The sequence below is a fragment of the Egretta garzetta genome, unplaced genomic scaffold (genome assembly GCF_000687185.1).
Source record: "Egretta garzetta isolate BGI_Z169 unplaced genomic scaffold, ASM68718v1 scaffold163, whole genome shotgun sequence".
NCBI lineage: Eukaryota > Metazoa > Chordata > Aves > Pelecaniformes > Ardeidae > Egretta > Egretta garzetta.
The window spans coordinates 1,398,767-1,425,912 of NW_009259308.1; the positions used below are offsets into that span (position 1 = coordinate 1,398,767).

A 27,146-nucleotide genomic window follows, 5' to 3' on the forward strand; every position below is an offset into this window, starting at 1 on the left:
GGAGGGTCTCCCCGGGGAAGGGGGGGCTGGGGCCGCCGGGGGCCGTTTTTCGGAGGGTGGAGGGCGGCGGCGTGAGTGAATTGAGACAAAGAGCGAGGAGGAGGAGGAGGAAGAAGAGGACACTCGGGCTCTGCCACATTCCTGTGCAGAGGAAGGCGGGAGGCGGCGTTAGCCCTTTACGGACAGCTGGGTTCGGCGCTGCCCTCAGCTGCTGCCGGCGTATTTACAGACGTCTCTCCCGGGCGCGGGAGGAGGAGGAAGAGCCATGTAAGTTCCGAATTGCCAGGGGTCCTGTGAGAAGATGGGGGATGCCGCAGACGCTAAGGAGATGAGGAAGACTTTCATCGTTCCTGCCATCAAACCTTTTGACCATTATGATTTCTCCCGAGCGAAAATCGCCTGTAATCTCTCCTGGCTGGTGGCCAAAGCCTTTGGGACAGGTAGGTGGCGTCGTCTTCTTCCCTTGCTTTGATGCTGGTTCCTGCTCGGTTGCTTCGCTCTTGAGGACGTGCGAGCCCTTCCCTGAGGAGCTGGGAAGGGGGGGTGGGGTGGGGGGGTGTAGGAGGTGCGTAGGAAATGGTTTGGGTCTGTTCTCTCTAAGTCCCCTTACACCTTGTGGGGGTTTTTTTTTGTTTGTTTGTTTCTTTGGGTTTTCTTTCATTACCTGTAATTTTTTGTAATCGTACCATTGTTTCCATTAGGGAGTAATTTTTGTGTGTTAGAGCCAATACGAATTGTATTTGAGGAATCTAACTCTGTAAATTGCGTTCTGTTTGTTCGCCGGGTCATACTTCTAGAATGAGAAAAAAACGTCAGCAATCCATGTTTGTCTGTTGTCTCGAAAATTTTCCGAACGTTGTTAGGAGAGCTGAACTGGGGGGGCTAGCAATGGAAATGGTTGTGTGCTGTTAGTTTTGACATGTATGACAGTAGCCTGTAGCCATTTGAGTGGTTAAGCAGTAAGAAGGCTTTCAGGAAAAAGGGCGTTTAATGCCAGTTTGGGCCTGCACAATACAGAAAGCTCTCCTGTCTGTAAGCGTAAATGGAATTGATTGTAATGCCTCCGAAAGCCTGGGCCTTGAGGAATACCAGGCCTATTATTCTATGCCTGAAATATTGTTGGGCCTTGAGGAATACCAGACTTGCAGAGGTCTTCTGAGGGAAGCATTTTGAAAATATACTAAGCTTTTTTTTTTTTTAGCGTAACTGCAGTGTATTAATCACTTAATTTTCTGTGGATTAAAAATAGGGTTTTTCTCTGAAATGTGAGTTAGATATTAACAGTCAATATTTTTACCCCTATTCTTTGTAGAATAGCAGGAAAGGGTTCCTCCTGGAATTTTGCACCTTTTTCACTTAGGGCCAGAGCATTGTTACATATTTCAACAGGGTGAAAGGTGTACCTTTATGATGCCCCTGGGAACTGATGATATTTGACGTGGTGCTTCCAAAATGCTACTTTCAAAGTGGTTGAACTTAGTGAAATTTCAGTAAGGTCAGTAGTTGCTGAAATAAAGTGCATGTTCATCACTTCAGAAAAAAAATCAAAATACTGTTTCCATGTAAACTTTTGTTGATAAACTCTGCATACTTTCCTTTGAGAAATCTGGGCAAGTACATAATATTTTTATATATGGCTTGATTAGCTATGCAGACATGAGAGGTAAAATAGTAGTAGTGAAAATTCTTGAAAGTACTTGATTCAACAGTTTCAGAGATCATTATCTTTTTAGGCAGCTTGGTTCTATAGGCTCTACTGATGGGATTCTGGGTATACAGTGCTTGTGCAATTTATATAACCCAGCATTCTAACCTGAAAACCTTTTTCTGCTGGAGTTTGACAAATTCTCAGCCTGTGGTTGAAATGTCTTGGTTTATATTGGTTGAGTTTCTATTGGATGTGTAATGCAACTAGCAGGGTACTTTTCTGCTACTTTTCTATAGAACGTGTGATCCAAACCAAATTACTCTTTCTCTTCATTACTGGGGTTGTTCTGAGATGCACAAATGAAATATGATTACAGGAGATAAAGCTCCATCTGCCCTCTAAATACTGCCATAATGGAGGAGGAGGAGGAGAGGTACATACACAATTGTAGTGTTTCTGATCTTGCAGTTCTTCCACTAGGTTAGTATCACTAGTAGCCTCGAAGAAGAGTTTGTGGCTGAAGTAGGGAAAAACAGCATACACGACTTGCATGTCTACAATACAAACGCTTCCTTTATACTGGGAGCGAAAAAGAAGAACTGACCTTCACCTTTTCCAAGAAGGAAGGAAGTTTGGGTTTGTTATATTATTTGTTTTCATTCTTTGGAGTAGATCACAACCTCAGTCATGTCTTCTATTGGTATATACATTTGTACAAAGGAGTTGTAAAGGATGAGTAGTGTGGTTTTGGATGCCACATTTTATTTTTTTTTTAATCCCTGAAATGTTGGAATTCCTTAAGTGGGCAGGGGAAGTGAAGGATTTTTCCCCACCCTCTCTGAAATAAATTAGTGCTGTTCATTTTGATTAATGAAAAGTGTAAGTTGTTGCAATCATGTATCCATTGAAGAAATTAAAATCTTTATATATACAAATGGGCACATCTTTCAGGGGACATGTTTCACATTCTTTAAAGCATATTTTAATACAGTCAAAATTGTGGATACAGATTGGCTAGGTGTGAAGAGAATTCTCTGTTAAAAAAACCCTTTGAAATAGGTATGGTTCATTAACATTTAATAGTGACTTTTGGTGTTTGATGATTCATAATCTGCATGTAAAAATTGAGAGACCAATTGTATATTGCTCTTGTCCTCAGTGAAGCTGCAAGAATAGTGTCTGGCCCACAACACAGGCAAGTCAAGTAAGTTGTCTTGCTAGTAAGGTGTCTTATGAGAGTAAAAATAAACTAAGTCATGTTGAAGGCTTCTTGTATAAAGAATTTTTTTAAGAAATGCTAATTGAAGACAGCATTTATATTAAGCGTTTGAGAGAGCATAGGGTTTTGTGCCTTGGTGTTTTGCTGTGAGAAAATGTATTGGTGTTAGGACAGGTCAGGTGAAATGCTTTGTAATAACCAAATAATTTAAGTGACACAACTTACAGTAACTGAAGGGGGGGTGGGGGGGAAGAAATAACAAAAAGTGTGAAGAATGAAGGTGGGAATGTTTGACTTTATAAATTAAATCTGCAAACACTAAATTTCAGCATTAACTCCGAATGCTGGGAGTTAACCATTTCAACATAGAAAACCTGTTTTCCAAAGAAGTGGTTGAATTGTATTGGTATTATATGCTTTGATTTAAAAGTATAATGAGACCTACTTCATAGGAGTAATTTTAAAAAAGGTCTTGATGTCGTGTTACTCTGTCCTTTTTCTTTCTAAAACAACAGAACTGGATTTCATTATTTTGAAGTGTGAAGCTTTTGTCTTCTCACTCTACTATAGTCATAAAAAATGTGGCTGGAAAATTTGTTATCCATCTGCCATCCTAAAGGCAGGCTGAGCTAAATATACATTGCTCCTGACAGATGTTTGTTTACCCGTTTTTTTGAAAATCTGTAATTATAGAGATTCCACGGTATGTCTGCTAGTCAATTTGAATCCTTACTTATCTCTAGCTGTTACAACAGCAAAATAATCTTGATGCCTTTTGCTACACTGTAACTCCATTACTTGTCTTCTTCCTGGTGAATGTGTGAATGGTGGGTGCATTACTGCTTTTTAACACCTTCCACATAATGTTCTGCTGTTTAGACAAAACAGACTTTATTCAGCTTCATTTTTGTAAGTCAAGCTTTTTTGACTCTTTGTTTTGGTTTTTTTGGATTGGGCTTTTTTGTTGTTTTTTTCCTTGTATCTTTTTCTGTGGTCAATTTTGCAGGAATTCTGTACTTGAATCTAGATCTAATGGTCCAGCTAAACCCTTACCAGTACAGGGTAGATCTGAAAAATTACTTCATCTTTCCAACCTATAATACTGTCATTTATTCACTAGAATATCATGTTTGTCATTTTTGCATCAGCCTAGAATTGTTGACTCATTCAGTCTGTGATTCACTGTAGCTCCATATCTTCCTCTGCAGAACTGCTGCCTACTCAGTTGTTCCCATCTTGTAATTGTACAGTTGTAGGTTCCTGCTTTGCAGCTATACTTATATAACTGCATCCTATTTTCAAACCCCTCCTTCCACTTACCAAAATCATCTTGGATTATAATTTTGTCCTCAAAAATGCTTTCAAACCCTTTGTAGCTTGGAATGGCTTCTCTAGAACCTGAGCTAGTATGAGTAAAAACACTAACTCTTGAACCTTGAAGTATGTGTTCTTCCCATTTGATGGGGAACCTCTGAGTACTCTGGGAAAGTTGTTTTTCAGACAGCTTTGCATCCAATTTTTAGTCACTAAGTTAAGACTATCTCTGACATGTGTGATTCTGAGAAAATTATGGGAACAATTTTAAAGTCAAGGCAAATCTCTTGCTGTTCTACTATCCATACAACGTATTATCCTGCTACAGTAATAAATTTCACTGGTTTAACATGAGAAGGTTTTTTGACAGGAATAAACTAAAAACTAAATAAAAGCTACGCAAGTCTGAGTACTTGTCCTAAATGTATTTGTGTTTTCTGCAGTCAAAATAAAATAATACATCCACCTGCGTTAAATTTATCTTTTATAGGTGTCTAAAGCAATAAATTACAAATTGCATCATCTGCAACTAAACATTACCCAAGAAACTTAAACAGCTTTCTCCTGATTAATATTTTCAGAATTCATATGCAGCTACTTACAGCTGTTTGCAGATGTTGCCAGTAGAACCATGAAGGGAGGAAATGAACATTGTGCATCTGACAGAAACAAGTTTTAACTAAATACTCTCGTGTTATGTTGGGTGCTGCAGGCCAGAACATCTTTTAATCTTTTCCTAGCAGGCCTAATTTCTTTACTTTTACTCAGTATGGCAGCTAGCAAAAACTTGCACAAGAGTTTGGACTATAAAAGCAAATGTTTGACTTTCTTGTAAGGAAAAAAAATCTTATTAAAAAGATTCCTTTCCATCACCTCTCTAAAATAGTTCCTGACAAATTGATACTTTGGTCAATCCTACAAAAATCAGTTGATTGGACTAATGATCTATTGAGAAGATCTACTTAGAGAAGTTGACTGTATCACTCCTTTCTGTAGAAAACATGGTTTGACTATACGTTACTTTTAAAAAGTAAATAAATAAAATTGTATGAGCTTCTGGATCTATTAGGTTTGGCAGTCATCTGAGGTTGTAGACTATACATGTACCAAAGCGTGAAGGTGAATTAGCAAGTTAACAGTTGTCAGGATTCTTCCTACAGGATAGATGTCAAATGGGGTAGTTTATAATCTGTTCTTTCAGTGACTTCATGTCATTGAGCCAATTCTGAGCCTATTTGTTTTTACAACTGAAGTGCCTGTCTGCAGAATGTAATAGATCTGACAAAGAGACTAGCCAAAGGCTCACCTATGTCAGGTGATGAGATGAAATATATTTCTTCTACCTACACCTGGTTTCTCTTTTATGTTTTTTTAACCATAATTGCAGTTACTACTGCAGATATATTTTAAATTCCTCCCACTCCTCCCATGATTTAGGGTAATCTGTTGGGTTAATTTAGTGACTCCATGTTTAAAGGTGGCTCTCATTTGAAATTGAAGAGTGTTTATATGCTGTTAATCAGGAATTTACCACCTTTCCAATATGAGAGATTATATAATTTCGTTTCAACAGCTAGCTGGTGGATTTTATTGAGCAAAACTGGATACAATTCCACTCCTGAAATCAATAACTTTTAAATACTTGCTTTGGTAAACCAGGGCTCTGAATGAATGTTTTTGCTAATCATTCGGGAAAATGGGGCTGGGATTAAAGGAGAAAAACCTGTAAGACTTTTCAAGAAAAATAAATTGAGTTCTTCTCTTCCCCATCCTCCCCCCTTTTTTTTCCCTTGGACAGTATGTTATTACTGGATCAGGTGATAGTAATAAACCTTTTTGCTACAGAGTTGAAATATAGCATTTGAAATCTATTTGCCTAATCTAAGAATTGTATAGTTCTAGCTGTTTCCTCTGTGTTTTCTTTTTTCAGTTAGAAGCAGTCTTAAACTAAGAGAACCTGTAAGCCAGACACCAAAGCAGATGTGTCAGATCATGTCTATTTAGTTGTGATTGGCAAAAAGTTTTCTTTGGTTCAAGAAGCGTTTCCCTCTAAATTTCTGAAACAAGCTTTTGCCCTATTCCATGGGCTATTTAAATCATATCTTGACTATAACAGCTGTCAGGGTTTTAACTGAGTGAGATGGGATTATAACTATACTGTTATCTTCATATTTCTCATACCTTGCCTTTCCCAAAAATAAGTTCTGAAGGCACTTATGCTAATAAGAGTTGATCCCTTTATTGCCAGGCTTAATTCTAAGTCATTTTTTTGTTTATCAAAACCTGAATCAATATGCAGGTTTTAGTAAAGTAGATGTTATCTCCCCCATTTTAATAGGAAGTGCCCCTACCAGACAAATTCCATATGCTTTGTGAGTAGCGCTTCCAGTTGTGCTACTGAAGACAGAATATTGGACAGCATAGACAATTAATGTGACAGAGTAGAGCATTTTTTATGTGATTCTCAGTGTTCAAAAAATAACTGAAGTCTGGGTGGGCTATTAAAGGTAGAACCTGTGTGTATTTTTTCCTTGGATGTTTCGGGGTTTTGGTTTTTGGAATTTTTTTTTTTTTTAAATAAGGAATCCATTATAAATACAGAACTGCTGTCAAAGTAGTGGATAGTGGTCTGGTTTTGAGGCATCTAGAGGCAGGAGGGTAGGGTCTGTTTATCTGCAGTACTGTGATGGTAAAGAATCTCTCAAGTTCTGTTCAGTTAAGTGGACAAAGTTAAGAATTGTGATACTGAAATTCAGTCTGCCATAAATTTATAGGAGGTTGATCTTTTAGATACTTGCACCTAGGCAGAAGTACTCCTACTGCCAAGAGCAATATAAGTGGCAGGCTGATTCAACAAAAGAAAAAGTAAAAATTCTTTTTTAGTATCAACTGTCTCATTCTGTTTTCCGCTTCCTGATTAAAAGTCTTGTTTCATATATTTCCTTTTTCAGTAGCATCAGTTTGATCCATGGATTACTAACCTGCTGTAAATCTTAGAACTGGAGTAATCACCAGAGTCCTTGAAGGTGCCTCAAAAATAAAACAGCAAATTGAAATGTCTCCCTCTTCTACTGAGGCAACTACAAAAATTGATCGAAAGCAAAATAATATAAATCATGCTTCTCTGACCTGTTCTCAGTCCTCAGACTCTTGACTTCCATGCAAGCTCCACTCTCTTATACCCAAATGGCAAATGTGGCACCAGAATCCTCATTGGCAAGTGGGAGTCTGAATGAAGTAACTTAACACTGTTACCTTATGGCAAAAGCATACCCTTGCTGTCCTGCAGAAAACCGTCCAGTAATTGACTCCATTAAGATGTGGTGTAAATTCATCTACTGGTTTGCACTAGCAAGTGGTTAAAGGTATTAGTCAGAATTTTCATGAGATAATTCTGTATTAAATTTCAAAGTCTTCTACTAATAGGTTTTTTTCTTAATGTCTTTGTTGATTGACATCAGTAACCTGTAGAGATGGAAGTTTTCTAGGCTGAGGCTTAGTGGCCTTGTGGCTCCCAAGAATGATGTATATTTTAATTAGAAAGCACATGGTAAAATATTTTAACTTGTTTATATTATCCTCAGGAATAAAAAATGAGATCAGACCTTGTTGACAAAGACTTCTAAGCTTTTGGACTTCTTTGATGCAAACATTCATAAATCTGGAACCGTTCACTCTTATAAACTTGAAAAACTCAGTAGTTGTGTCACTCAAAGGATTGTATTCATTGATGTGGAAGTCTGGAAACTTTACAAAAAACCAGGTTGTTTTTAAAGAAACTGTAGACTTTTCACATTAATACAAGTAATTTTTCCAAAGGAGAAATTTGAACTGTCATCCAAGGAGTAATTCACACTTACCTAAGCTGACAGTTTTGTTTATAAAACAGCTTTTAAAGGTAAATTCAAGTGTGGTAGCCATGAATTATTTTTAGATGATTCCTTCCCTTTAAATCGGTTCTGTTTAAATGGAAAGTTAAGTTACAATTCTATCTCATGGTGGGGAGAAATAATAATCCCTTGTTTGCTTTAAAGCTTGGAATAAGTACTTTTTTTTTTTTCTTCCCTAAAGAGAGCATCTGCAGGACTTCTGAGTCCATTATAATTCATGGAAGAATTACCTGAAGATAATGTTGAATACTGTTTTAAAGTTAGCCTGATTCTTAAATTTATATTATTGTTTTGGGCTAATGGGATATTTCCTTTTTGTTCTTTTCCCTGTGTGTTGAGCTTGTAAGTTAGCTTCTCTTCACAGTTCAGTATTTACAAAATTCAAAATGTCAATATTTTTTTCTAAACCCATACTAGGAAAAGATTTCCAGAATTGAAACCTGTGGTCCTGTTGACAATTTTAGGTAAAAAATAGGGTGAAAGCAGTCACTAGAGATCTAGTTTAACCTCCTGCTCCAAGAAGAGCTGGCTTCAAAGTTAGGTTTCTCAAGGCCTTGTGCATTCAAGTTTTGAAAGTCCCTGTGGATGGTGGTTTTGAAGCCAGGTCCCCTGGCAACCTGTCTGTGCTCTGCTGCTCTTGCTGTGAAGAATTTTTTTTACTTATATCCAGCTGAAATTTCCCTCGTGGCAGCTCGTGACCACTGCCTTCTGTCACTTCACTGCACAGTCCAAGTCCACCTTTCTGAAACCAGCCCATTGGGTGCTGGAAAAGCATGGTTAGATCCTCCCACCGCCTCTCCAGCAGAAATACACCCAATTCTCTTGGTCTCATCCGTATTTCACGTGCTCAACTCCCTAAACTCAGTGTCCCCAATATATCTCTCTAATATAATTGTTGTACTTCGCCACAAATTTCAAAGTCAAATGATACTTCACGGCAGTATGTGCAACAAGGTATTTTATGTTAAAACTGTTCATTTGCTTCAGAGTTTAATCTTGAGAAAGAATCTTGTGAGCTGGGTGAAGGAACGGGATGGGTAAAATGTACATACTGGGAATTAGTGTTAAGATTCTTCTGTGCCTAACAGAGCTGTTTAACAATATCCGATCTTGATGGAATTGTTAATAAAGGATTTGACCCTGTTGGTTGTTCTGGTAATCTGCTGAGAACTGGATGCAGCCTTGAAATTCCTCTCCACAGGACTGCAGAGGCAATGCGTGCGGATTCTGGAAGGGCTGTTGCTTTGAGATCAGCAACAGGAAGAGTTTCCTCTATGTCTAGCTGCTGTGCCCCTGTTTTTTTTTTTTTAAGTATAACAAAAATGAGAACAGTTTGATACACGTTATAAATGGGGAAAAGTGCACGTGTTTCTGTCTGTGCAAAGGGAACTCTGACAGGAATTTTTGTGAAGCTTCTGATCTTGTTGCAGCAGGGATTCCTTGTTTGTGTGCTTTCACATGCTTTGTTTTTATACATTCAGAATATGTCTGTAGTCACAGTTTCTCTTCCTAGCCCCTTGTTTCTGTCTTCTGTTTCTCCAATAAATTTATTTTCTGGTTTTATTTTTATGAACAGCAATAAGTTTCTATTCCAGATTTATTTTCTTGGACACCAATGAAGTAAAAGAAATAGTATACGTTTTGTCTTTTGCTGTGTTTTTCAGAAGCAGAAACATCCTTTATAAATAATTCTGTTTTCCTTCCATAGTTATAATCTTATTTTATTTTTTTTTTAGTCTATTGAGGTTTTTTATTAAGAAACCCCAGTAGTGGATATAATTCTTTCATAATAAATGCATTTGTTGTATCTTATCTTGCCACTTTAGGGTTTGTTTTGGTGATACAGAAGATCAGAAATTACCCAGGCGATGGGTTTGTTATTTCCTGTCTTTGGAATTCTTTTCTGGCTCTAATTTTCAGACTTGAAATCTGTCATTGTCTTCAGCGAGTCTAAAACACAGGTTATGTGACTTATGTTTGTGCATAGATAACTGCTGCTGCCTCAAGAGCTATTTTTTATATAGGAATTGAGGCTTTTTTAGGTGGTCTAAGAAATTACAAATGGCTTTGCCTTTTGTGCCCTGTTGCCCCCTGCCCCATCTAACTTCCTATGTGATTCAAAAAGGGTGTGTGGGTTTTGTTTTGGTTGGTTTTTTTGGGTATTGGGGGTTTTTTTTGGTGTTTTTGTTTTGTTTTCAAAAACGGCAAAATCTGCTGCCTGTGCATTGTGAGATACTTACAAAAAATGTTTTCTAATGCTCTCTAGCTTGAGGAAATAGCATGAAGATGTTTTAAAAGTTGGCATTTGGAATTATAGTGGATAAAGTCATGATGAGAGTTGAGCTCCTGATTCTAAGGTGAAGATGGATTATGAGGGACTTTAGAAATAATGGGCTTAATATTTAAATAACATCTGGACAAATAGGGAAAAGAAGAAGGACAGGTAGAATTGAGATAGGTGGAAATAATACCTAGGGAAGCAGGTACCTAGCAGTTCATGGAGTTCTTTAATTGTAAGTGGTTTTTATAGTATTGGATGGCTGTAGGTCCTATAGAGTCAGTAAGTGAAGCTGGGAAGTGGCAAGAGAAGGTTGACACAGAAGCCTGACACTGGTAGATTTTTTCTGTTAGTAGGTTTTTTTTTTTATCTTGTAAAAAAAGTAATGTTGTTCGGCATTAGGCTTGTATTTTAAAGGGCAAATCAGTTTTGCTGACAGTATGTTTTGATCTGTATTCTGAAGCAGAACTGTCAGCTTCCTAGCCAAATTTAGGCTCCTGGTTTAAGCAAATTATAAACTATACTTCTCTTCCCCTTGATACTCTGAATTGGCAAATAAGAAGCAGTATCTTATCCTTTTTTTACCATCCTTATGACGTTTAAGAAAGTATGTGTTAATATTTCTTGCCCTTTTTGCACTCTATAATGCCTATCTTCTTTCACAGCTAGAAGGCAGCTAGCTCTTCTTTCAAAGCCCATAATGGAAGCACATGAACTGCAATAGAATATGTATGAGGAAGAAGATAATCTGTCATTATCTTGTGATAGCATGTTCTGGTTTTTCTCTCGCTCCTGCTCCAACCGCATTGGGCTGTTTACTCCACCCTCTGCTTCAAACCTTGTCTGTTTATCCATTTATCCAGCTGAAGGCAAAGGGGATAGGAACCTAGAGTTGCATCACTGTTTTCCTACGCACTTTTTTCCTTGTAGCAATTAAATAGGCTTTTCCATTTGGGCTAAGGAAAAGAATCACATGCTCTTTATCCCATAAGTGCTGTTGGCTTAACCAATTTTATAACAAAGGAGAGTGAAATTCTTACATGGGGAAAATGGAGCATCTTGTGGTGTGTATGCCTAGAAAGGTGAAGTCTGAAACCATGTCTTAAGTTATTTTCCACTTCACTGGTGATTTAATTTCATTTGATCTAGTACTGTATTTAATTAATTTATAATTATTCGTTTTCTGGTAGACAATTATAAATATAGTCTGCCTGTATTGTGTTGTGTAAAGTATTTGGAAAAACTGTTAGATTGTCTTGCAATGCGAATTTTGGGGTTAAAATCTCAGCATAAACTTGACAAAATCGTGCATAGCTTTCTGTGGGTGCTAAGACAGTTCATTGAAAAAGGAGGAAGGTGACAATTTTAAGGGAAGTCAGTAACACAAATATGCAAGTAAGAATTCAATATTTTGTCAGAAGGAAATTGATAATTTTTTTCCTCTTTTTCCATTCTTTGAATTCCAGTAAAACACCCATGTTTTTATGCTAAACAGCTGGATTGTCATAATTCCGTGATGTATGACCTTTGAAATAGGTAGTATAGTAATCAAATTTCTCTTGCGTATATGAACCTAGAAGGCTGCTGAGTGGAACTTTCCCTTTTTGTCTCAAATTATTCTGTGCTAAAAATACAATGTTCCATTTTATTATTGTAGGGGTTTTGTGTTTAAATGGGCGTTGTTCTGCCTTTATATGTCTGACCTATATAATATTATGCCAAAGGAAGTAAGAATGTTTGGGCATGTATTAGGAGAAGCCAAGAAATTTTCAAGTAATGATGCTGTAAACCACAGGTTGACCTTCTCGTGTGGCCTTTGCAGTGTGGAACTCTTTTTGAATTTTTCTGAAGTTTCTATTTATAGTTCAAATGTTAGATTGGTATGCAATTTTCCATAGGGTTTTATACCATGACGATTGGTAAAGACACTGGCCTTCCCTTGAGCATGCTTTCTTTAACATAATTTTGAGTTCATACATATAAAAAAACCCTAATACTATCTCTATCCTTTCTGATACTGATTAATGCCTTTTTTTTTTTTTTTTGTCTTTGTAGAAAATGTTCCAGAAGAACTACGAGAACCATTTTACACAGACCAGTATGACCAGGAGCATATTAAACCACCTGTTGTTAACTTGCTGCTGTCTGCAGAACTCTACTGTCGTGCTGGGAGCCTTATTCTCAAGAGTGATGCTGCAAAACCACTTCTAGGTCACGATGCTGTTATACAAGCCCTGGCACAAAAAGGCCTTTATGTCACTGACCAAGAAAAGTTGGTGACTGAACGAGATCTTCGCAAAAAACCAATTCAGATGGTGAGTGCTTAAAGCTTTTATGGTATGTTTCTTCAATTCTTCTGTGTAGTCCCAATAACTACATGCCTATCTTTTAACATGCATCATTTTGTTGAGTATTTTTCTCCAGAGTTAAATGGAATTGTTGCTGGGAGGCTTATGATTGTTTTGGTTTGTTTTTTCTGTCTCCTCGTAGCTGTCAGTGAAGGTGTATTTCTTCTGTACTAAGGCTTGCAAACACCAATCATTCTACTTTTTTGAAGTGTTACATTGTTAAATATAGCAGTGACAATATGATCACTTTGATTTCAGTTTTACAGTACTGACTGTCAGTGAATATTTCTGTGTTGGAAAAGTGGTTTGAAAATGGGGAGGAATGTCCCTCCTTACAGAAATCTTTGGTTAAAGCTTAAAAAAAAAGGTTTTGATGGCATAGGCAATTCAACCTAATAACATTCAATAGTCACTAGTTACATATTAAGTCAGTGTAAAACATACAACAGTGGTATATTCTTTCATGGAGACTTTTAATAATATGCCTTTGGTTTATACAAGTGCTAATTAAAACATTAGTTCAACACGTGAATGATTCTATTACTAAGCTCTTAAGTCATGGATTGTCTTCCTTGATTGGAGCTGAGTAAAAAACAAAATTGTCTGTAAAAAGGATGGCTACAGCTGGCCAATCCTTTCTTCTAGGTTGTTTATAAAATGACGGAATGATAAGAATAAGATTCAACTATATTTCAAGTGAAGAATTTAAAATTATTTTAACCTTTTTATTGTTTAATATTTGATGTAGATAAATAAACATAAAGTACGAGTCTACAGATGTTGAGTTGACAACTTCCTGTTCTAATACAGAACTTAAGCTTGCTCCTTTGAAGTCAAGAGCAAATTTTACTGTGATATAAATGGAACTAATGTTCCTACTATACTTGGAGATACTTATGGCACAATCTGGTCGTTTTGGATTAGAATACATTGGACACAGGGAATAAAATGTCTAATAGAGAAAGGACTTCTGTACATTTGTTGTCATCTGTTAGCTAAATCTAGACTTTGCAGTCTAGTTTTCCCAGGGTCGTCTTTGTTTGAATCTACCCTCTGGAATTGGCTGACTGCTCTATTTTAAGTCCTTTGATGCTTTTCTGGTCAGCGACCTGTAGCTGCTGCTAGAATGGAGGTGTGTGAAAACTAATACAGCTTATTAGCAACTTGTTACTAACATGTAAGAAGACTAGCAAGTATTTGGGAGAACATGACTAGAGAGTCTATCATATTTGATCAGTTGGTATCAACTGATAAGTTGCTTTGCAGGTGTGACATCAAAGCTGCTAATTAGTAATTAATGATTTATTCCATACAGTATTGCCAAGATGTATTAGGCCTTTTAGTTTGCACAAATGTTTTTTAGAAGTGGCAGTAGTCAGTTACTGTGATATAACGACTAAATTCTTTACATCCACTTTGTTTTTATTTTTTATTTGAAGATTCTTTCCTGCTCATAGAATGCTTAAGATATGAAAATACAAATATTTCAACAATAGTAATAAAACTAGCCAAGACACTTTTTTCCTTGTGATTAAGCTGTGATCAGTGAATACAGATAACTTGAAATTTTGCTAATCTCTGGTTTTGATCTTGATATCCTTTTTAAAAAGGACAGCTCAGCAAAGAACAAGTGGCATTTTTAGTAAAAGCAACTGGAGAGCAAATAAAAGACATACTGAAGTGATACAAAATTTGTAGCACACTTGCAAGAATCATGGGTAGTTTAGGGGTAAGTGTTTATAATGTTTGTGGAAGTCAAAGCATTTAAGAGGTTAAGAAACAAGCTTCCTGACTGTTCCTGTTTTTACAGAACTTAATTCCATTCTTGTCTCTGAAGGAAGATAAGGTTACTGACTTGCATTTATGACCTGTGTTTTTTCCCATTTGATTTTTGTCATTTAATCTCTTTCTAGAGTAGTTGTAAGAGGCTTTTCTTTTCGGAGTTGTCAGCTGACAAAATGTGCCAGTATTCTCTGATTTGCTGGACTTTAATGCAGTAATTAATGTTGCTAAAAATGCATTTCAATAGCAATTTTGTATTTCCCCTGTGCTTGAGTGGGTGTTTGTGCCTGTGTTGTTTAGATATAGTCCAGCAAGTAGTTATTTGAGCATCAGTGTCATAAGAGTTGACATCCCCAGGTTCCTACTCTTCTCAGGTCACTTGTCCCTGCTCTAGAGCCAGCAACAGAAGAGTGTATTGATGCTGTTGAGTTAGTTCACAAGCAGCTGGGCTATGACAATGAGGGGGGACACTGGCGTGGAAACACAACTGGCTCAGGTGGAAGGACAGCCATGTCTAAAACAATTGCTACCAAAGAAATGGCTGTGAAACTGTAGTCTCAATACTAGTATTCTGAGCCCAAGAGTTTCAATTTGTTATGCCACGCTCACATCCCTATGCAAGTTCGAGCAGCAACGCTACATTTTAATTGGGAATTCTCAACCTTTTTCCTTATTATACAATTAGCAAAGTTGGCAGAGGATTTCAAATCTGGCTGTTGCAGTATTGGCAGAGTTTTGAAATTATCCCCTTGATGTCTTCCAGTACCTTTTGCTAGTGTTCCATATGTCACAGTTTCTACAAGTCTTACAAAGTAAGATGTATATCCTGTTTTAGAGCATGGAATGTGTTTTCTTTTTCAATTATGTAGAACTGAAAGTTTGCATATGTAATTAACTCATACATTCCTCTCGTAGACCAGATTGTATTAAACCTATGTCCAATCTAATTTTGAGTAATTTAATAGGAAATAGTATGGTAGTCTTTCTCTTTGCTAGCCTTCCTTCCCTGTAAATAGGGGAAAGATGTTGGTGTTTGTTAGAGGACATTTATTGTTACCTGCTCAGATGTACTGTGTTTCTAAAGCTGGAAAATGCTGAGTTATATTATAACATGAAACTATGGAAAGAGATTTGAGTACAAAATGTTTTAATTTTACTTGTGCTCTATAATGCACGTAGCTGCAGTCAACAGACTTGGATTTCCTTATACTCCATGATGACTGTGGTGATTGTTGATTTACTTTGTGTGTGACTACTTGCTAAAGCAGGCATGTAAAATTTTAGCCTTCTCTGTTTCTTAGATAGCTATAACTGAAACTTTTTCTAGGAAGCACTTTATAAATCAAAGTCTTTGAAAAGTCTAGGAAACTGATGCGTTTGTTCGTGCACTGGGGTCAAGACAGATTCGTGCACTGGGGTCAAGATAGATGGTAGTTTCCTTGTTAGTCATGACTGACTTGGCTGAATTAGTATCTAATTTGAGAAGCTGCAAATTTTTGTGTTTATGTGTGTATATCTGTATATACATACATATGTTTATGTATATATAAAAATTAATTTCCTCTGGTGGAATGGGACTAGGAAATTAACACAGAATAACAGCAGCACAGGCTTCTCATGTTTGGTTTGTTCACATGTCGTATATTTGGTTTTCTGGTAAAATTGAATGCTAGGTTATTCTTTAAGCTTGTTCTGATTTAAGAACTCGTAAAGCTGTGTTTCTGAGAGATTGCATCTTGCGATACACTATTGAACTATTCAGCGGTACCTCTATTTCTGTTCTCCATGTATTGCAAGCTATTAAAACTTAATTCTATGTTTATTTTTGTTAAATATTCTTATTTGATAGAATCATCCTGTTGTCTTTATTTTTGGTAGGGGAGCAAAAGAACCAAATACCACATTATTACTCTCCAGGTTGAAATTCATATGATCTTGGCGCTGCTACATTATTGTTGTATATCGATAGAGCATTTTCCTCTGACTTACAAAAAAGTTACTCTTTGCAAGGTTTCTGGGGAAAAAAAAAAAGGCAGTTTTAGATTTTCTTAAAATTTAGTGGCTAGAAAAAGATTAGTGAATACCCTGTATGTAAATACTATATCCAGGAAAATATGCTATACTTTCAAATACTCATTTGTATCATCTTCTCAACATGGGAAAATATAAAAACCATACTAAGTATAATGCAATCAAAAAGTATAACTCATGTAAATTTGAATTCTGATTTGGAGAAATACTGTTGCAGAAAAGTGTCAACCAGCTGAGCAGCTACCTTAAACTTACACTCATGTATAATTATTTTCGAAAAGTATTGTCATTAATCAAGCAGCACTTAAATCCTCCATACAATTCCACAACTGTCAGCCAAGATGCAAAGGGAATGAGAGGCTCTAGCAAAACCCCAGCAATAAGTCCATAATAGCTGGTAGGATTATAATTGTTACCTTCCTAACTCCGAGATGTAATTCCTGTGTATGGGTTTTTAATATAAAAAGTAATGTGCTATCATCCAAATTGTTTATCCATTTAGCTGCAAATTACCTTCTTCCTTGAAGATGTCTTCTGTGAGGGAGTCTGGCAATAATTCTCTCTGTAGCGTTTTGAGAATCTGGACAATAACTGAGGTATAATTAGGTGTGCCTGTATTAGCTTTTTAGTAGCTATCAGGAGCGCGCTTTTGAGGCAGATCTCCATATTTCACCCAGTTACTGCACTTCTGTTTTGCATTGTGGAGTCATGTCGGGGAGCACGAACTTTATTTCTTTCAGCAGCTAAACTGGAAGATAGGCTCTAGGATTGCACCTACAGTAGCCCACCTGCCAAGGGGTACTTACTTCACTGGACTAGAGTAGAGATGATCAAAGTGAATCCCCTGAGAAGGGAGTAGAGGTGATTCCTGGCACCTTTGCACCGGTTTTGCTTTTCTGTTGCACGGTACTAATTACTAAGTTAGCCCGCGAAACTTACGTGGAAGGAAGGGGGGATTGATGGTGCTGGTTTTGTACTGGATAAGATAGCAGGCAATAAGTGGTTAACTCATCCTACAATCCAGATTTTTGGTGTCTCTGACAGACTGCATTAATTTGAAATGACAGTCCCTCTCATCAGAGGAGTATTTATCCATGACGAAGGACTCCAGTGGCTCACCCAGTTAGCTTGCAGCTACATGCTGCAGCCTCTGCATTTTCACGCTATAGAATTCCTTTAACTCTGTAACGCAACAAAGTGTACTAAACACTTCGTAGAACAAAGAAATAAGATGCGGCTTCTGCCCTGAAGAATTTTATTTCTGGTTTTAGGCATGATGTAACAAGTTTCCATTCCTGTGCTATCATGAATTACTTGTTAGATGAGGACACGTAGAAAGAATTTGCAGTTATTTGGCTTAAGCCCATAGATACTATAATTTGTTAGTTAAAACACCAGGTTCTAATATTAACTGACTTGTGATATTTAAGCATCTTGCATAGTAGTATGTTTCACAGAAGATTAAAATAATAAGCAAATATAGTGGTGAAACAGAACATGAGTTTAGTCTAATGTGCCTCATAGAACCAGTCAGCTGTGGCATTGGCTGGGATAATGTAATCTTTAGATGTTCCATATTTTTTGTTCTATTTCTGCTGTAGACGCTGGGTTTCAGACTCCTCTCTTCACACACATTCCTTGTAAGGTTCTCATTTGCTTGAAAAGTGTTCCAGTATTTTTGCTGATCTTGTGTCAGATGTACCATCTCACTTTAGTCAGCATTGCACAAACATCTGTTTGACACATAGTAAAGCAATGTGGATACCGAGCTCCCTCAAGCACACGGTGCCAGTTCACACTTTGGTCACAGTAACTGCTATAACTCTTCATAAAGTTTATTCAGCTCTTACCATTTTAACTTATAACTTAGAGTCCTGTTAGATTTTTTTTCACATAGCTTATGCTGACTCATAACCTGGGGATTTTGTTTTGCCTGCTGCTTGTTTGTCTTGTATGCAGATGTTTTTTTTTCTGTGTCATGTCAATAGCAGCAGTGACTTGGGATGTGTTCTACAGTGTGTTTGTCTAGATTTTAGCATGTGTAAAACAAATCTAGGTTATCAGTGTGAGTCTTACTAGGGTTTGTTTTATTTCTGTAATTTTCTGGGACTGAAGAGTATATTTAATCTAGGCCTGCTCCTTTTCTGAAACTGAACTTTGATTGTTTGCTACTAGTGCCGTTCTTTTACACTATAAATTATTAGCTTGGCTGCAGTCAAACTGAGTTACTTCTGTGTTTCTCCAAGCCAGTCAAAAGAAACTGCAGATGAAATAAAATTATATAATTCAATTGTTCAGTGCCTACTTTTATTACATATGTATCTTAGCCTACAAATAGCTGAAAAGCACATTTGCTGTAAAGGACCATTATTTATTAGAAAGATCTCTTGTGGGAGAATATAGATATTTATTCTTAGAGCATGAGTTTTGAAATCTGTTTAACAAGGACTGTCTGCAACTAAAGGTAGGAATTAACTCTGGAAGATAATGTAGATATCTGTATCAGAAATTTGTGGAAGACTTAGGTAACCACAAAGTCCTCTGCAACATCCTTTGGGTTTTCATGGAATGTTGTCTGCTCAACTTGTGCACCAAGTGTGGCAACTAATGCAGAAGTCAGCAGAGCTACTGATACCAAAGTTAAGACTGTGAAGAGTACAAAGTAGGAATTCTTCGATGGTCCTTTCCAGCACCTCTAGCACTAAAAAATGATCCTGTCCGCTTGCTTTAATGTTTGCAACTCTCCCCACAAAAGAAAACTGGAAGTCTTCTATATTTCTGTAGCTTTACTTTTCAATTTTGTGGTTTTCTTTTCTTCTTGCATCCTTAATTTCAGTACAAAAATATATTTAGGATTTTGGTCTTACTCAGGGTTCTAGCAATGTAGCTGGCATTTCAAGTTTGTATCACTAAGAATCCCTGCATGGAAAATAACAAAATCTGATTGTTCTTTTTAACAGCTCTTGTAGGATTTATTTCAGTTGTTCAGAGCTACTGAATAGACTGTGCTGCTTGTTTTGCATTGAAAGCGTGTTCTCAGAACTACCGTGAAATCCCTGATCTATATAGGACGGGCCATACATTTGCCTTTGCCAGATCAATGTAGCAGGCAATGTACAGAAATAGCAGCACATTATCTCATGTTTATTTTAATGTAAAATTGTGGCAGTCACATTTAATCTTTTATTAAAATGAGGAGAGAATATTGCAGCACATCTTCCAATCAAGATACATAATGTACTAAGTAAACCAAACTGGTGCTGTTGGAATGGTGACAGGAAATAAAGTGAGCGTGTACCTCAAGAGAAGGTAGTACCTCCCAAAGTCCAGCCTCATGCCTTTCACGAGAAAATGAAGTAGTGCATTGTTATTGACTGTTGTCTGTCTTGTTCACTTCCTTGCTAATTGGGAAACAGAGTGCTGTGATGGCTGAAAAAAAATAGTTGGTATTCTGCCTTGAGCAGTCTAAAGTTTTGAAGCAAAGAGCTTCTGATTGTACTCTTAGTGTTCCTTCTTATGCTGCTGTTAACCTGGGGGGAAGGGAGGGGGAGGGGAAAAAAAGGAGGTGAAGAGGGTGGTTTAATTAAAAAAAAAAAAAAAAGAAAAAAAAAAAAAAGAAACAAACAAAAAAACCTACAACAAACCCTAAACCTGAAAAACAGACCAAAAAAACCTACTCCTGAAGCCCAACGAGGAAAAACAGTTAAAAGGGGGTATAAATTATGAAAGAAAGGTGGTATGAATTAAAGTCTGTGAAGAATGCCAGATACCATGTAGAAAGTGCTTGCTAAACAGGTCAGGAAGTATTTTCATTAACCTTGAAAGAAATACTATTTTGTTAAACACAGTTTAAGAACATTTTGTTCTTGTTGCAACAGCACTGTTAAGTAGTGTGGTTCAGGTTTTGGCTGTTGGTTTGCTGCTGAGAACTTTCTTTGTATCTCTTTAACTATGTGAAAAGGTTATTTAAATAAATGTTTAGGAACATACTTCTGCTAGGTTAAGTATATTTTGGAGTGTAGTAACTCAGCTGTTTAGAAAAAGAAGAATCTGTGAATTATTTTACAGAATACCTAGAAGGTATTTCTTCATCGGTTAGTTTATTTAAAATATGCTAAGAGAAATCTTTCTTAATACCTTTCTGCTGGATAGGGGAAAGCTAAAAATCTTGCATGGTTGTAGCAGGGAGTTACTTGGTTAAGAGCGCTGCTTTCTTCCTATTATGGGAAACAGTGAGTCCCTTTTAGCAGGAGGTATGGGTCTGTCGTGTAAACATAAGGAGAGCTTCACTACCAGGTCTGTGTGGTACATGCACACAGCAACAAGGGGACAAAACTGCGCTGATTGAAGGAATACAGTTTGTGCTCCCCATAATGCAGCAGCTGCTCCAATACAGTACAAAAGAACACTGCTAATCGGCATTTGTTAATCTGCACACGTAAACCTGGCAATCTGCCCGCACTTATCGGCAGAGAGCACGCTCTGTCATCACAGGAGATGTATCATAACATTAAAATCTTTGTTCTTATAAACCTTGTGGAATTAACAACATTATGTTTGGGGTTTTTTTCCTGAAGTTGAATGAGCAAAATGGTGTAAGGTCTCCATAGTACGTCTAGTCTTTGTTTGACACTTAAGGAAATAAAATATATAGCAGTGCACTTCAGTCATTTCTATGAACTGGTGGGGTTTCTGTGAACTGGTAGGAAATTTTATTACCTTGCAGAAATCTATCTCCGAATTGCCAAAAGCAAAATCCAGTAGAATTAGTCCTGTGTAAATAAAACAATTTAAGACTTGTATTAAAACATTAGCTGGTAACTTGTTAAACTATTAAAGTTATAAATTGACTGTAATAGTGCTCTTTAACAAATTGACTGTCTGCTATAAAGGTAGAAGATTTCCAGCTTTCCCCTATCCATCAGAAGGTCATTAGGAAGGGTATCTCCCAGTATAGTGTATTTCTTTGCCTTCCCGAACCATGAATCTAAGACTAGCAGACAAATAACAATGTCTACATCAGAAAGAGGTACTACAACTTAATAATATTTAGAAGATTACAAAAAGCTATCTCTGTTACATTTTATATAATCATCTAGCAGTAGCTAGAGATCCATATCAGTCAGTTGTCAAGACTGATGACATCTCTTAAAAGTTGAAATGGCAAGAGCTCTTTATAAGCTTTAAGCTGGCTGTTTGGAGCACAATTTAGAACACCTAGCAGTCAATGAAATAAGTATATACAAGGTGAAGTGTATATTGAAATTTTTTAACTGTTTGGTTTGATAAAGAAGTGGCAGGTTAAAAATTGTGAGCTTTAAAAGAAGAAAAATTACAAGAAAAACAGAGTGAATATGTGGATGTTGGGTAAGCATGCCATGGTCGGTCAGATTAATTTTACATGATGTCATTATTAAATGTATATGGTATGTAATAACAAATCTCATATATGGACACTTACGTTTCTTAAATATGAAATTGAGGTATCTGTTGTATTATTAAAGGATACCAATATATTTTGAAGGAAATATCACAGTGGCATTTAGGCAATAAACCTAATGCAGTGGTGGTTACCAATTAAGTGCTGTCAAAAACAGCTAGAAAATGCCATCTGTATTATCAACAGCATTTGTTGAGAGGTTTAGTTACAGAAGTTGTATTACCTTACCCCCTTTTTACAGACACTGGCCTGCTGACCTACAATTTATAAATTAATTTCTGGGGTTTGGGGTCAACATGGGCTTTATTTTGCCATGCCTGCAGTCAGAAGAACCCTACTGTCAGAAGGTTTCCTCTTTTTAAAAATTTCTTTCTTAAATCTTTTCTGCAGTATCAGTGCCTTATTTTGCACTGCGTTTACTATGAACATGAAGAACAGTTTATTCCCTTCCTTTTCGTAGCAGCCTTTTATGTATGCAGGTAATGTGTCTCACACTTTCTTTCCCAAACCTTACCTTCATTCCAAATGTCCTCCATTTGGTGCCAATCTTTCTTGACAGGTGGTGCTGAAAACTGTACCCAGGATTCTAAGTGGGACCTTGTCAAGGTTGGTAGGGCACAATGGGTGCTGGTGCATTTTTTTGTAAACTGGAGTCTGCAGCTGCCATACACCTGCATGTCAGCTGCCTCTTTTGTGGCAACATGACATTCATCGTATGCTCATGTTCAGGTGGTTATACTCTCTAACCTCAAATCATGTCTGCTGATCAGTGATTTACTTAGGTGTTCCCACCCTGATGCAAAAGGTTAATACAGACCTTTTTTCTGACTCTCTTTCTCTATCATATTAAGAATATTTTTGAAACTGAATATACCATATATTAGTGACACATGCTTTGATGGAAAATACCCTGTGCTTGATATCTCTTTTTAGGGGTGTGCTGTGAGGGAATAAACATTTGTAAAAGCTTCCTGGTCTATTACACAGAAAAAATTCTGTAATTCTGGGTGGTATGTTTCTGTGGTATTGTTTTGTGAAGGCAGCCAGCTTTTGTAGGGAGCTCAATTCACTTTTAAGTGGTGTGTAGCATTAACACCTTTGATGTTCTGTGAAAGGGGGCAAAAAAAAAAAAGTGAAATACAGGATCAGGTGGGGTTACATCCTAATACATAAAAGAGAAACAACAGGTGGACAGAATATTGAAGAAAAGAAAAATTCAGTTCACAATTTTGAATAGGTTTTACTCTTTTTTTTTTTTTAATTTATTTCCCTTACCCCTCTTTGTAAATCCCCCACTCCCAAAAGCAAAACCAAACCTGTCTAATAATAATTAGAAGGTCCCTGTAAAGACATGTTTGTGTCTGTGAGATTAAAAAAAAAAATGGTGTGACTGCTCATAGAAAGATTCTAATGTAATTCAGTATATTATTTTGTTAGGGGAGCCTCTTAACTTCTGTGTTGCTGATTTTTTTTTTTTTTTATGGTAAAATGTATCTCATAGGTAGGTACCTGCAAAGAATGAGATTATTCAAACTCTTGCTTTTAGTTTCTCTTCAGCAATAGGAAGAAATACAGAGAAAACTTAGTTTACGTGATTGGGAAGTAAAATAGCATGGTAATGATGGAGTTGATGAAGAAATATGTATAGACACTAGCAAAGAACTGCTAGAGAGAAGAAAATCCTGATGCTAAAAGTCCTACTCAATTAATTTAATTACTGAACTTGCTATCAGTTTTAGTATAGTAATTAGACAATAATGGCATCAGTCAAATTACTCCGGTGTCTTCTGAGGTGTTACGATATCCCTAAGTACTCTCCAGTACTTTTTGTACTTTATTGTTAGTTAGCATAGTGAATTGTATTTTCTCTAAGTCAGCACACGCATATGCCTGAAAATTCTTATTTTTCCAGGTCAAAGCTTTGGGGGGAAAAAACAATCCTGAAAAAAAAACCGTCAACAAAAAAAAATTAAAATAATACCCGTGTGCCTCTAGGCATTGAGAGATAATTTGTCTTGTTTTCCCAGAACACAGGGAAACTGAGAACTTATGTAACAGGCTACATGTGGCTTGGTGTTATTGGCTTGTACTGATTATGGGGGAGGGAGAAGGATAATGCAGCCTTGCTTGTTCCAACAAGATCTGATGTCTTAATGACTTAAACACAATTATGCTCTTATCATACATATGGCTGTAGCGTCAATTATTTTAGGTTCCTTTTCTCAAACAACTTTAAACCTTTCCTTTACTAGAGAAGATAGTACCTTTCTGATTACTATAGCTTCCATATTTTCAGCTAAGGTGGGACCTTCCATTTCAGTGCAGCTTATTTGATTCTTTTCTTACCCTCACAAAGTTAGAGGGAGAACTGATCGCTCCACTCCTTTGATTCATCTTACTCCTTGGCTACCTTTCCCACAAATTTTGCATTCTCTTCAAACCTGATCAGCAATGAGTTTTTCTTCCAAGCCATTGGTAGAAATAGTAAGAGATGGCAAGCTGATAACTCATCCCTGCGGTGTGTCTTGGAAAATGCACCTGTTCATTGCTGATTCTGTGCTCAGTCACATTTTCAGCTCAGTTGACCAGATTATAAATGTGTTTAATATATCCAGCATTAAAAAAATCTATTTAATCAGAATGTATTAGTATAGAGTTAAATATCTTGCACTCATAATGACAGTCTTATGTTTTTCAGTTACATTCATAAGTGAATTTAAAAAGTGGCTTATGTTCTGTAAGTTCATGTTTTAATTAGCATCATCTTTTTTAATATAAATCAAGCCGATTGACTCTGAAATTATTTTGCATGAAATCAGAAGGAGGATATAGGGCCTTAAAATTATTTGTATTGTCTGACACTCAAAAAAAATAAATCCATTGTTTAATTTCTTCTAGTCTTTTAGAACGTCCCCAGTGTTCTTAGTTACAGAAAGAATAGCTCGATATGTACAGAGAGCTTCTCTTTAAATCCTTTTGTAATTTTTGAAATATATTTTTTCTTTCCTTATTTGCTCTAGACTCCAAGACGAAGATGTGTGTTATGCATTAAATCGTCAGACTTGCAAATAATCCAAAGGCTATCAATAGTTAATATACTTTTTAGAAGACAGAATTAGAACTAGAATAGTGAAAGATACTAGTACCAGCTTGTAGGTCACTATGTATCTTGTAATAGTATTGAGATGTTTCTCTGGCCATTATTTCTTATCCTTAAACACAGTAAGTGTCCTCAAAGAAATGAGCTGCTGGCCATCTTTTTAAGGCTGAAACCTTGGACAGCAGCACAACAGACTGCCAACACTTACTGTCCTCTAAAAAGGTATTACATTCACTGGGATGGTAACTGCATGTGTCTCCTGCTGGCTATGCCACTTTTTCCTGTATGAAGCTCTTGGTTCATTGTTATTTTTACGTAATATTCATCTTAGCTACCATCTTGACGAATAAATTAAAGGTGAAATCACCCAAGACTGTTTTTGTATTATATTAAAATATATTAGGTTTTGACCGTATCGTCCCTTTTGTTGGCTTCTTCAAACTATAGTCTTCTGGATTATTTTTTTTCTGCTAGTTACTTTATCTGAAAAAACACCATTCTTCCAGTATAACTACTGACTAGATATGCCTTTAAGTTTTCCTGAAGGCATACACTGCTGATTTCATGTTCTTTGCATTGCTTGTGTACCTTTCCCAGCCCTGAATTTGCAAGTTTAATCCTAGTCAAATGATATTTTCTTTGTCTTTTGTTCCACTTATGGATGGTCTATATCGATCTTATGCTGGTTATTTATTTTACAAATTCTTTCCTGTACAAGTTCTTACAAGCATATTGGAGATGGCTGCTGGACTAGAGGAGAGTGAGCCAAATTGACTCCTTTGCCAAAGGAAAGGCTGAAGTACAGACCAGATAGCTATGGACTTTGATGAGCTTCCTTCCTGAGCCAGCACATACTGAGAATAGTTCAAGGCAGCCCTCAGGATACAGGTCTGAGGAAAAAATGGGAGAGATTAGAAGGCTCGGGATGGGAACTGGGTCTTTCATGAGACTTACAAAGATGGTTTGGTGGGAGAAGTAAAGTTACTCCTCAGACTAGAGCATGCATTCCATCAATCCACAAAGCTTCATTGTCATAGAGCAACTTCTTTCCACTTTCCTCCTTTTTGTTGCCAAAAGATAACCAGAGCCAAGTGCTTGGAGATGCTTTCTGAAAGTGCTTCAGTTATATTATCCAAAGGGCATTATCAATCTCTGACAACCCCAATAAATTAGAGACCTCCAGATCTGTGTGTAGGCGTGGTGTGATAAAGCCTATTGCCAGGAATATCTTTTTCCAGAAGGATGATAAACTTTTTTCTCCCACGGCATAACTCCCACCTCTCCTCCTCTGCTTCTTGCAATGGCATCAGTGTACACGGTACTTTACAGATTAAAATAATATATTGCTAATCTGTTGGCAACCAGACATGCCATTATCTCTTACCTTATTGTCATAATTTCAGGGGGCAAACTAATGGATTGTAATTAAAACAGGAAAGAAAATTATGGATTATAATAATTGAACTTCTAAAATTTTATTACATAGTGGTAGTTTAGTTATACATTAAACTGATAACTGATATCAGTTACTAGTATTACACTAAGTTCAAATGGAATTCAGTGATAAAATGTTTAAGCAAAGGTTAGCTTTGAGAAGTACCAAGGTGAAAATTAAGTTCTGTGGCGTACAGCTCAGGGCGGTGGCTTCCTTCGAAAAGTGTTGAGTTGCTGTGCACTATATAAGGGGGAGAAAACCTTTTCTTCATTCTTATTTTTTTATTCGGCAGAGTACAGGACCTGTAGAACAAGGAAATTGCTTTTCTTTACAAATTTGGCAGTAAAATATCTCCAGGACTTTCTTTCACTGTGCTGCCAGCAGCTCTGTAACTAAAACAGTAACAGATGAGAGTCACAATTTGCTCTTCTCTAAGCCCTTTTTATTAGAATAACAGGTCCCTACGCAGGAAAGGTTGATTGGAAGTCTTCTGTTTACAGCATAATTGGCACTTCCAAATGGGAATATTTGTTGAGAGTGTCAGAAGCTTTCAGAGAATGTAAAGTATTGCTTGAGTATGAGGAAAAAAAATCAAGTGGGGGCTATGTGGTTTTTTTTCTCTAAACTTCATCTGAAGCTTGCAAGTATAATAAATACTGCA

The 27,146-nt window shown here is 36.8% G+C and overlaps 1 protein-coding gene across 3 annotated transcripts in view; it reads left to right on the forward strand.

Annotated features, from left to right (window-relative positions):
- The first annotated feature begins 6 nt into the window (after positions 1–6).
- Positions 7–27,146, forward strand: part of CAMSAP2 (calmodulin regulated spectrin associated protein family member 2) — an 87,050-nt gene continuing 59,910 nt past the window's right edge. For all 3 annotated transcript variants that reach the window (XM_035891771.1, XM_009636196.2, XM_035891772.1), the window contains exons 1-2: positions 7–440; positions 12,405–12,664. In XM_035891771.1, coding sequence (XP_035747664.1) covers positions 302–440; positions 12,405–12,664 — 399 coding nt within the window. In that variant the 5' untranslated portion in view covers positions 7–301. The remainder of the gene's footprint in view (positions 441–12,404; positions 12,665–27,146) is intronic.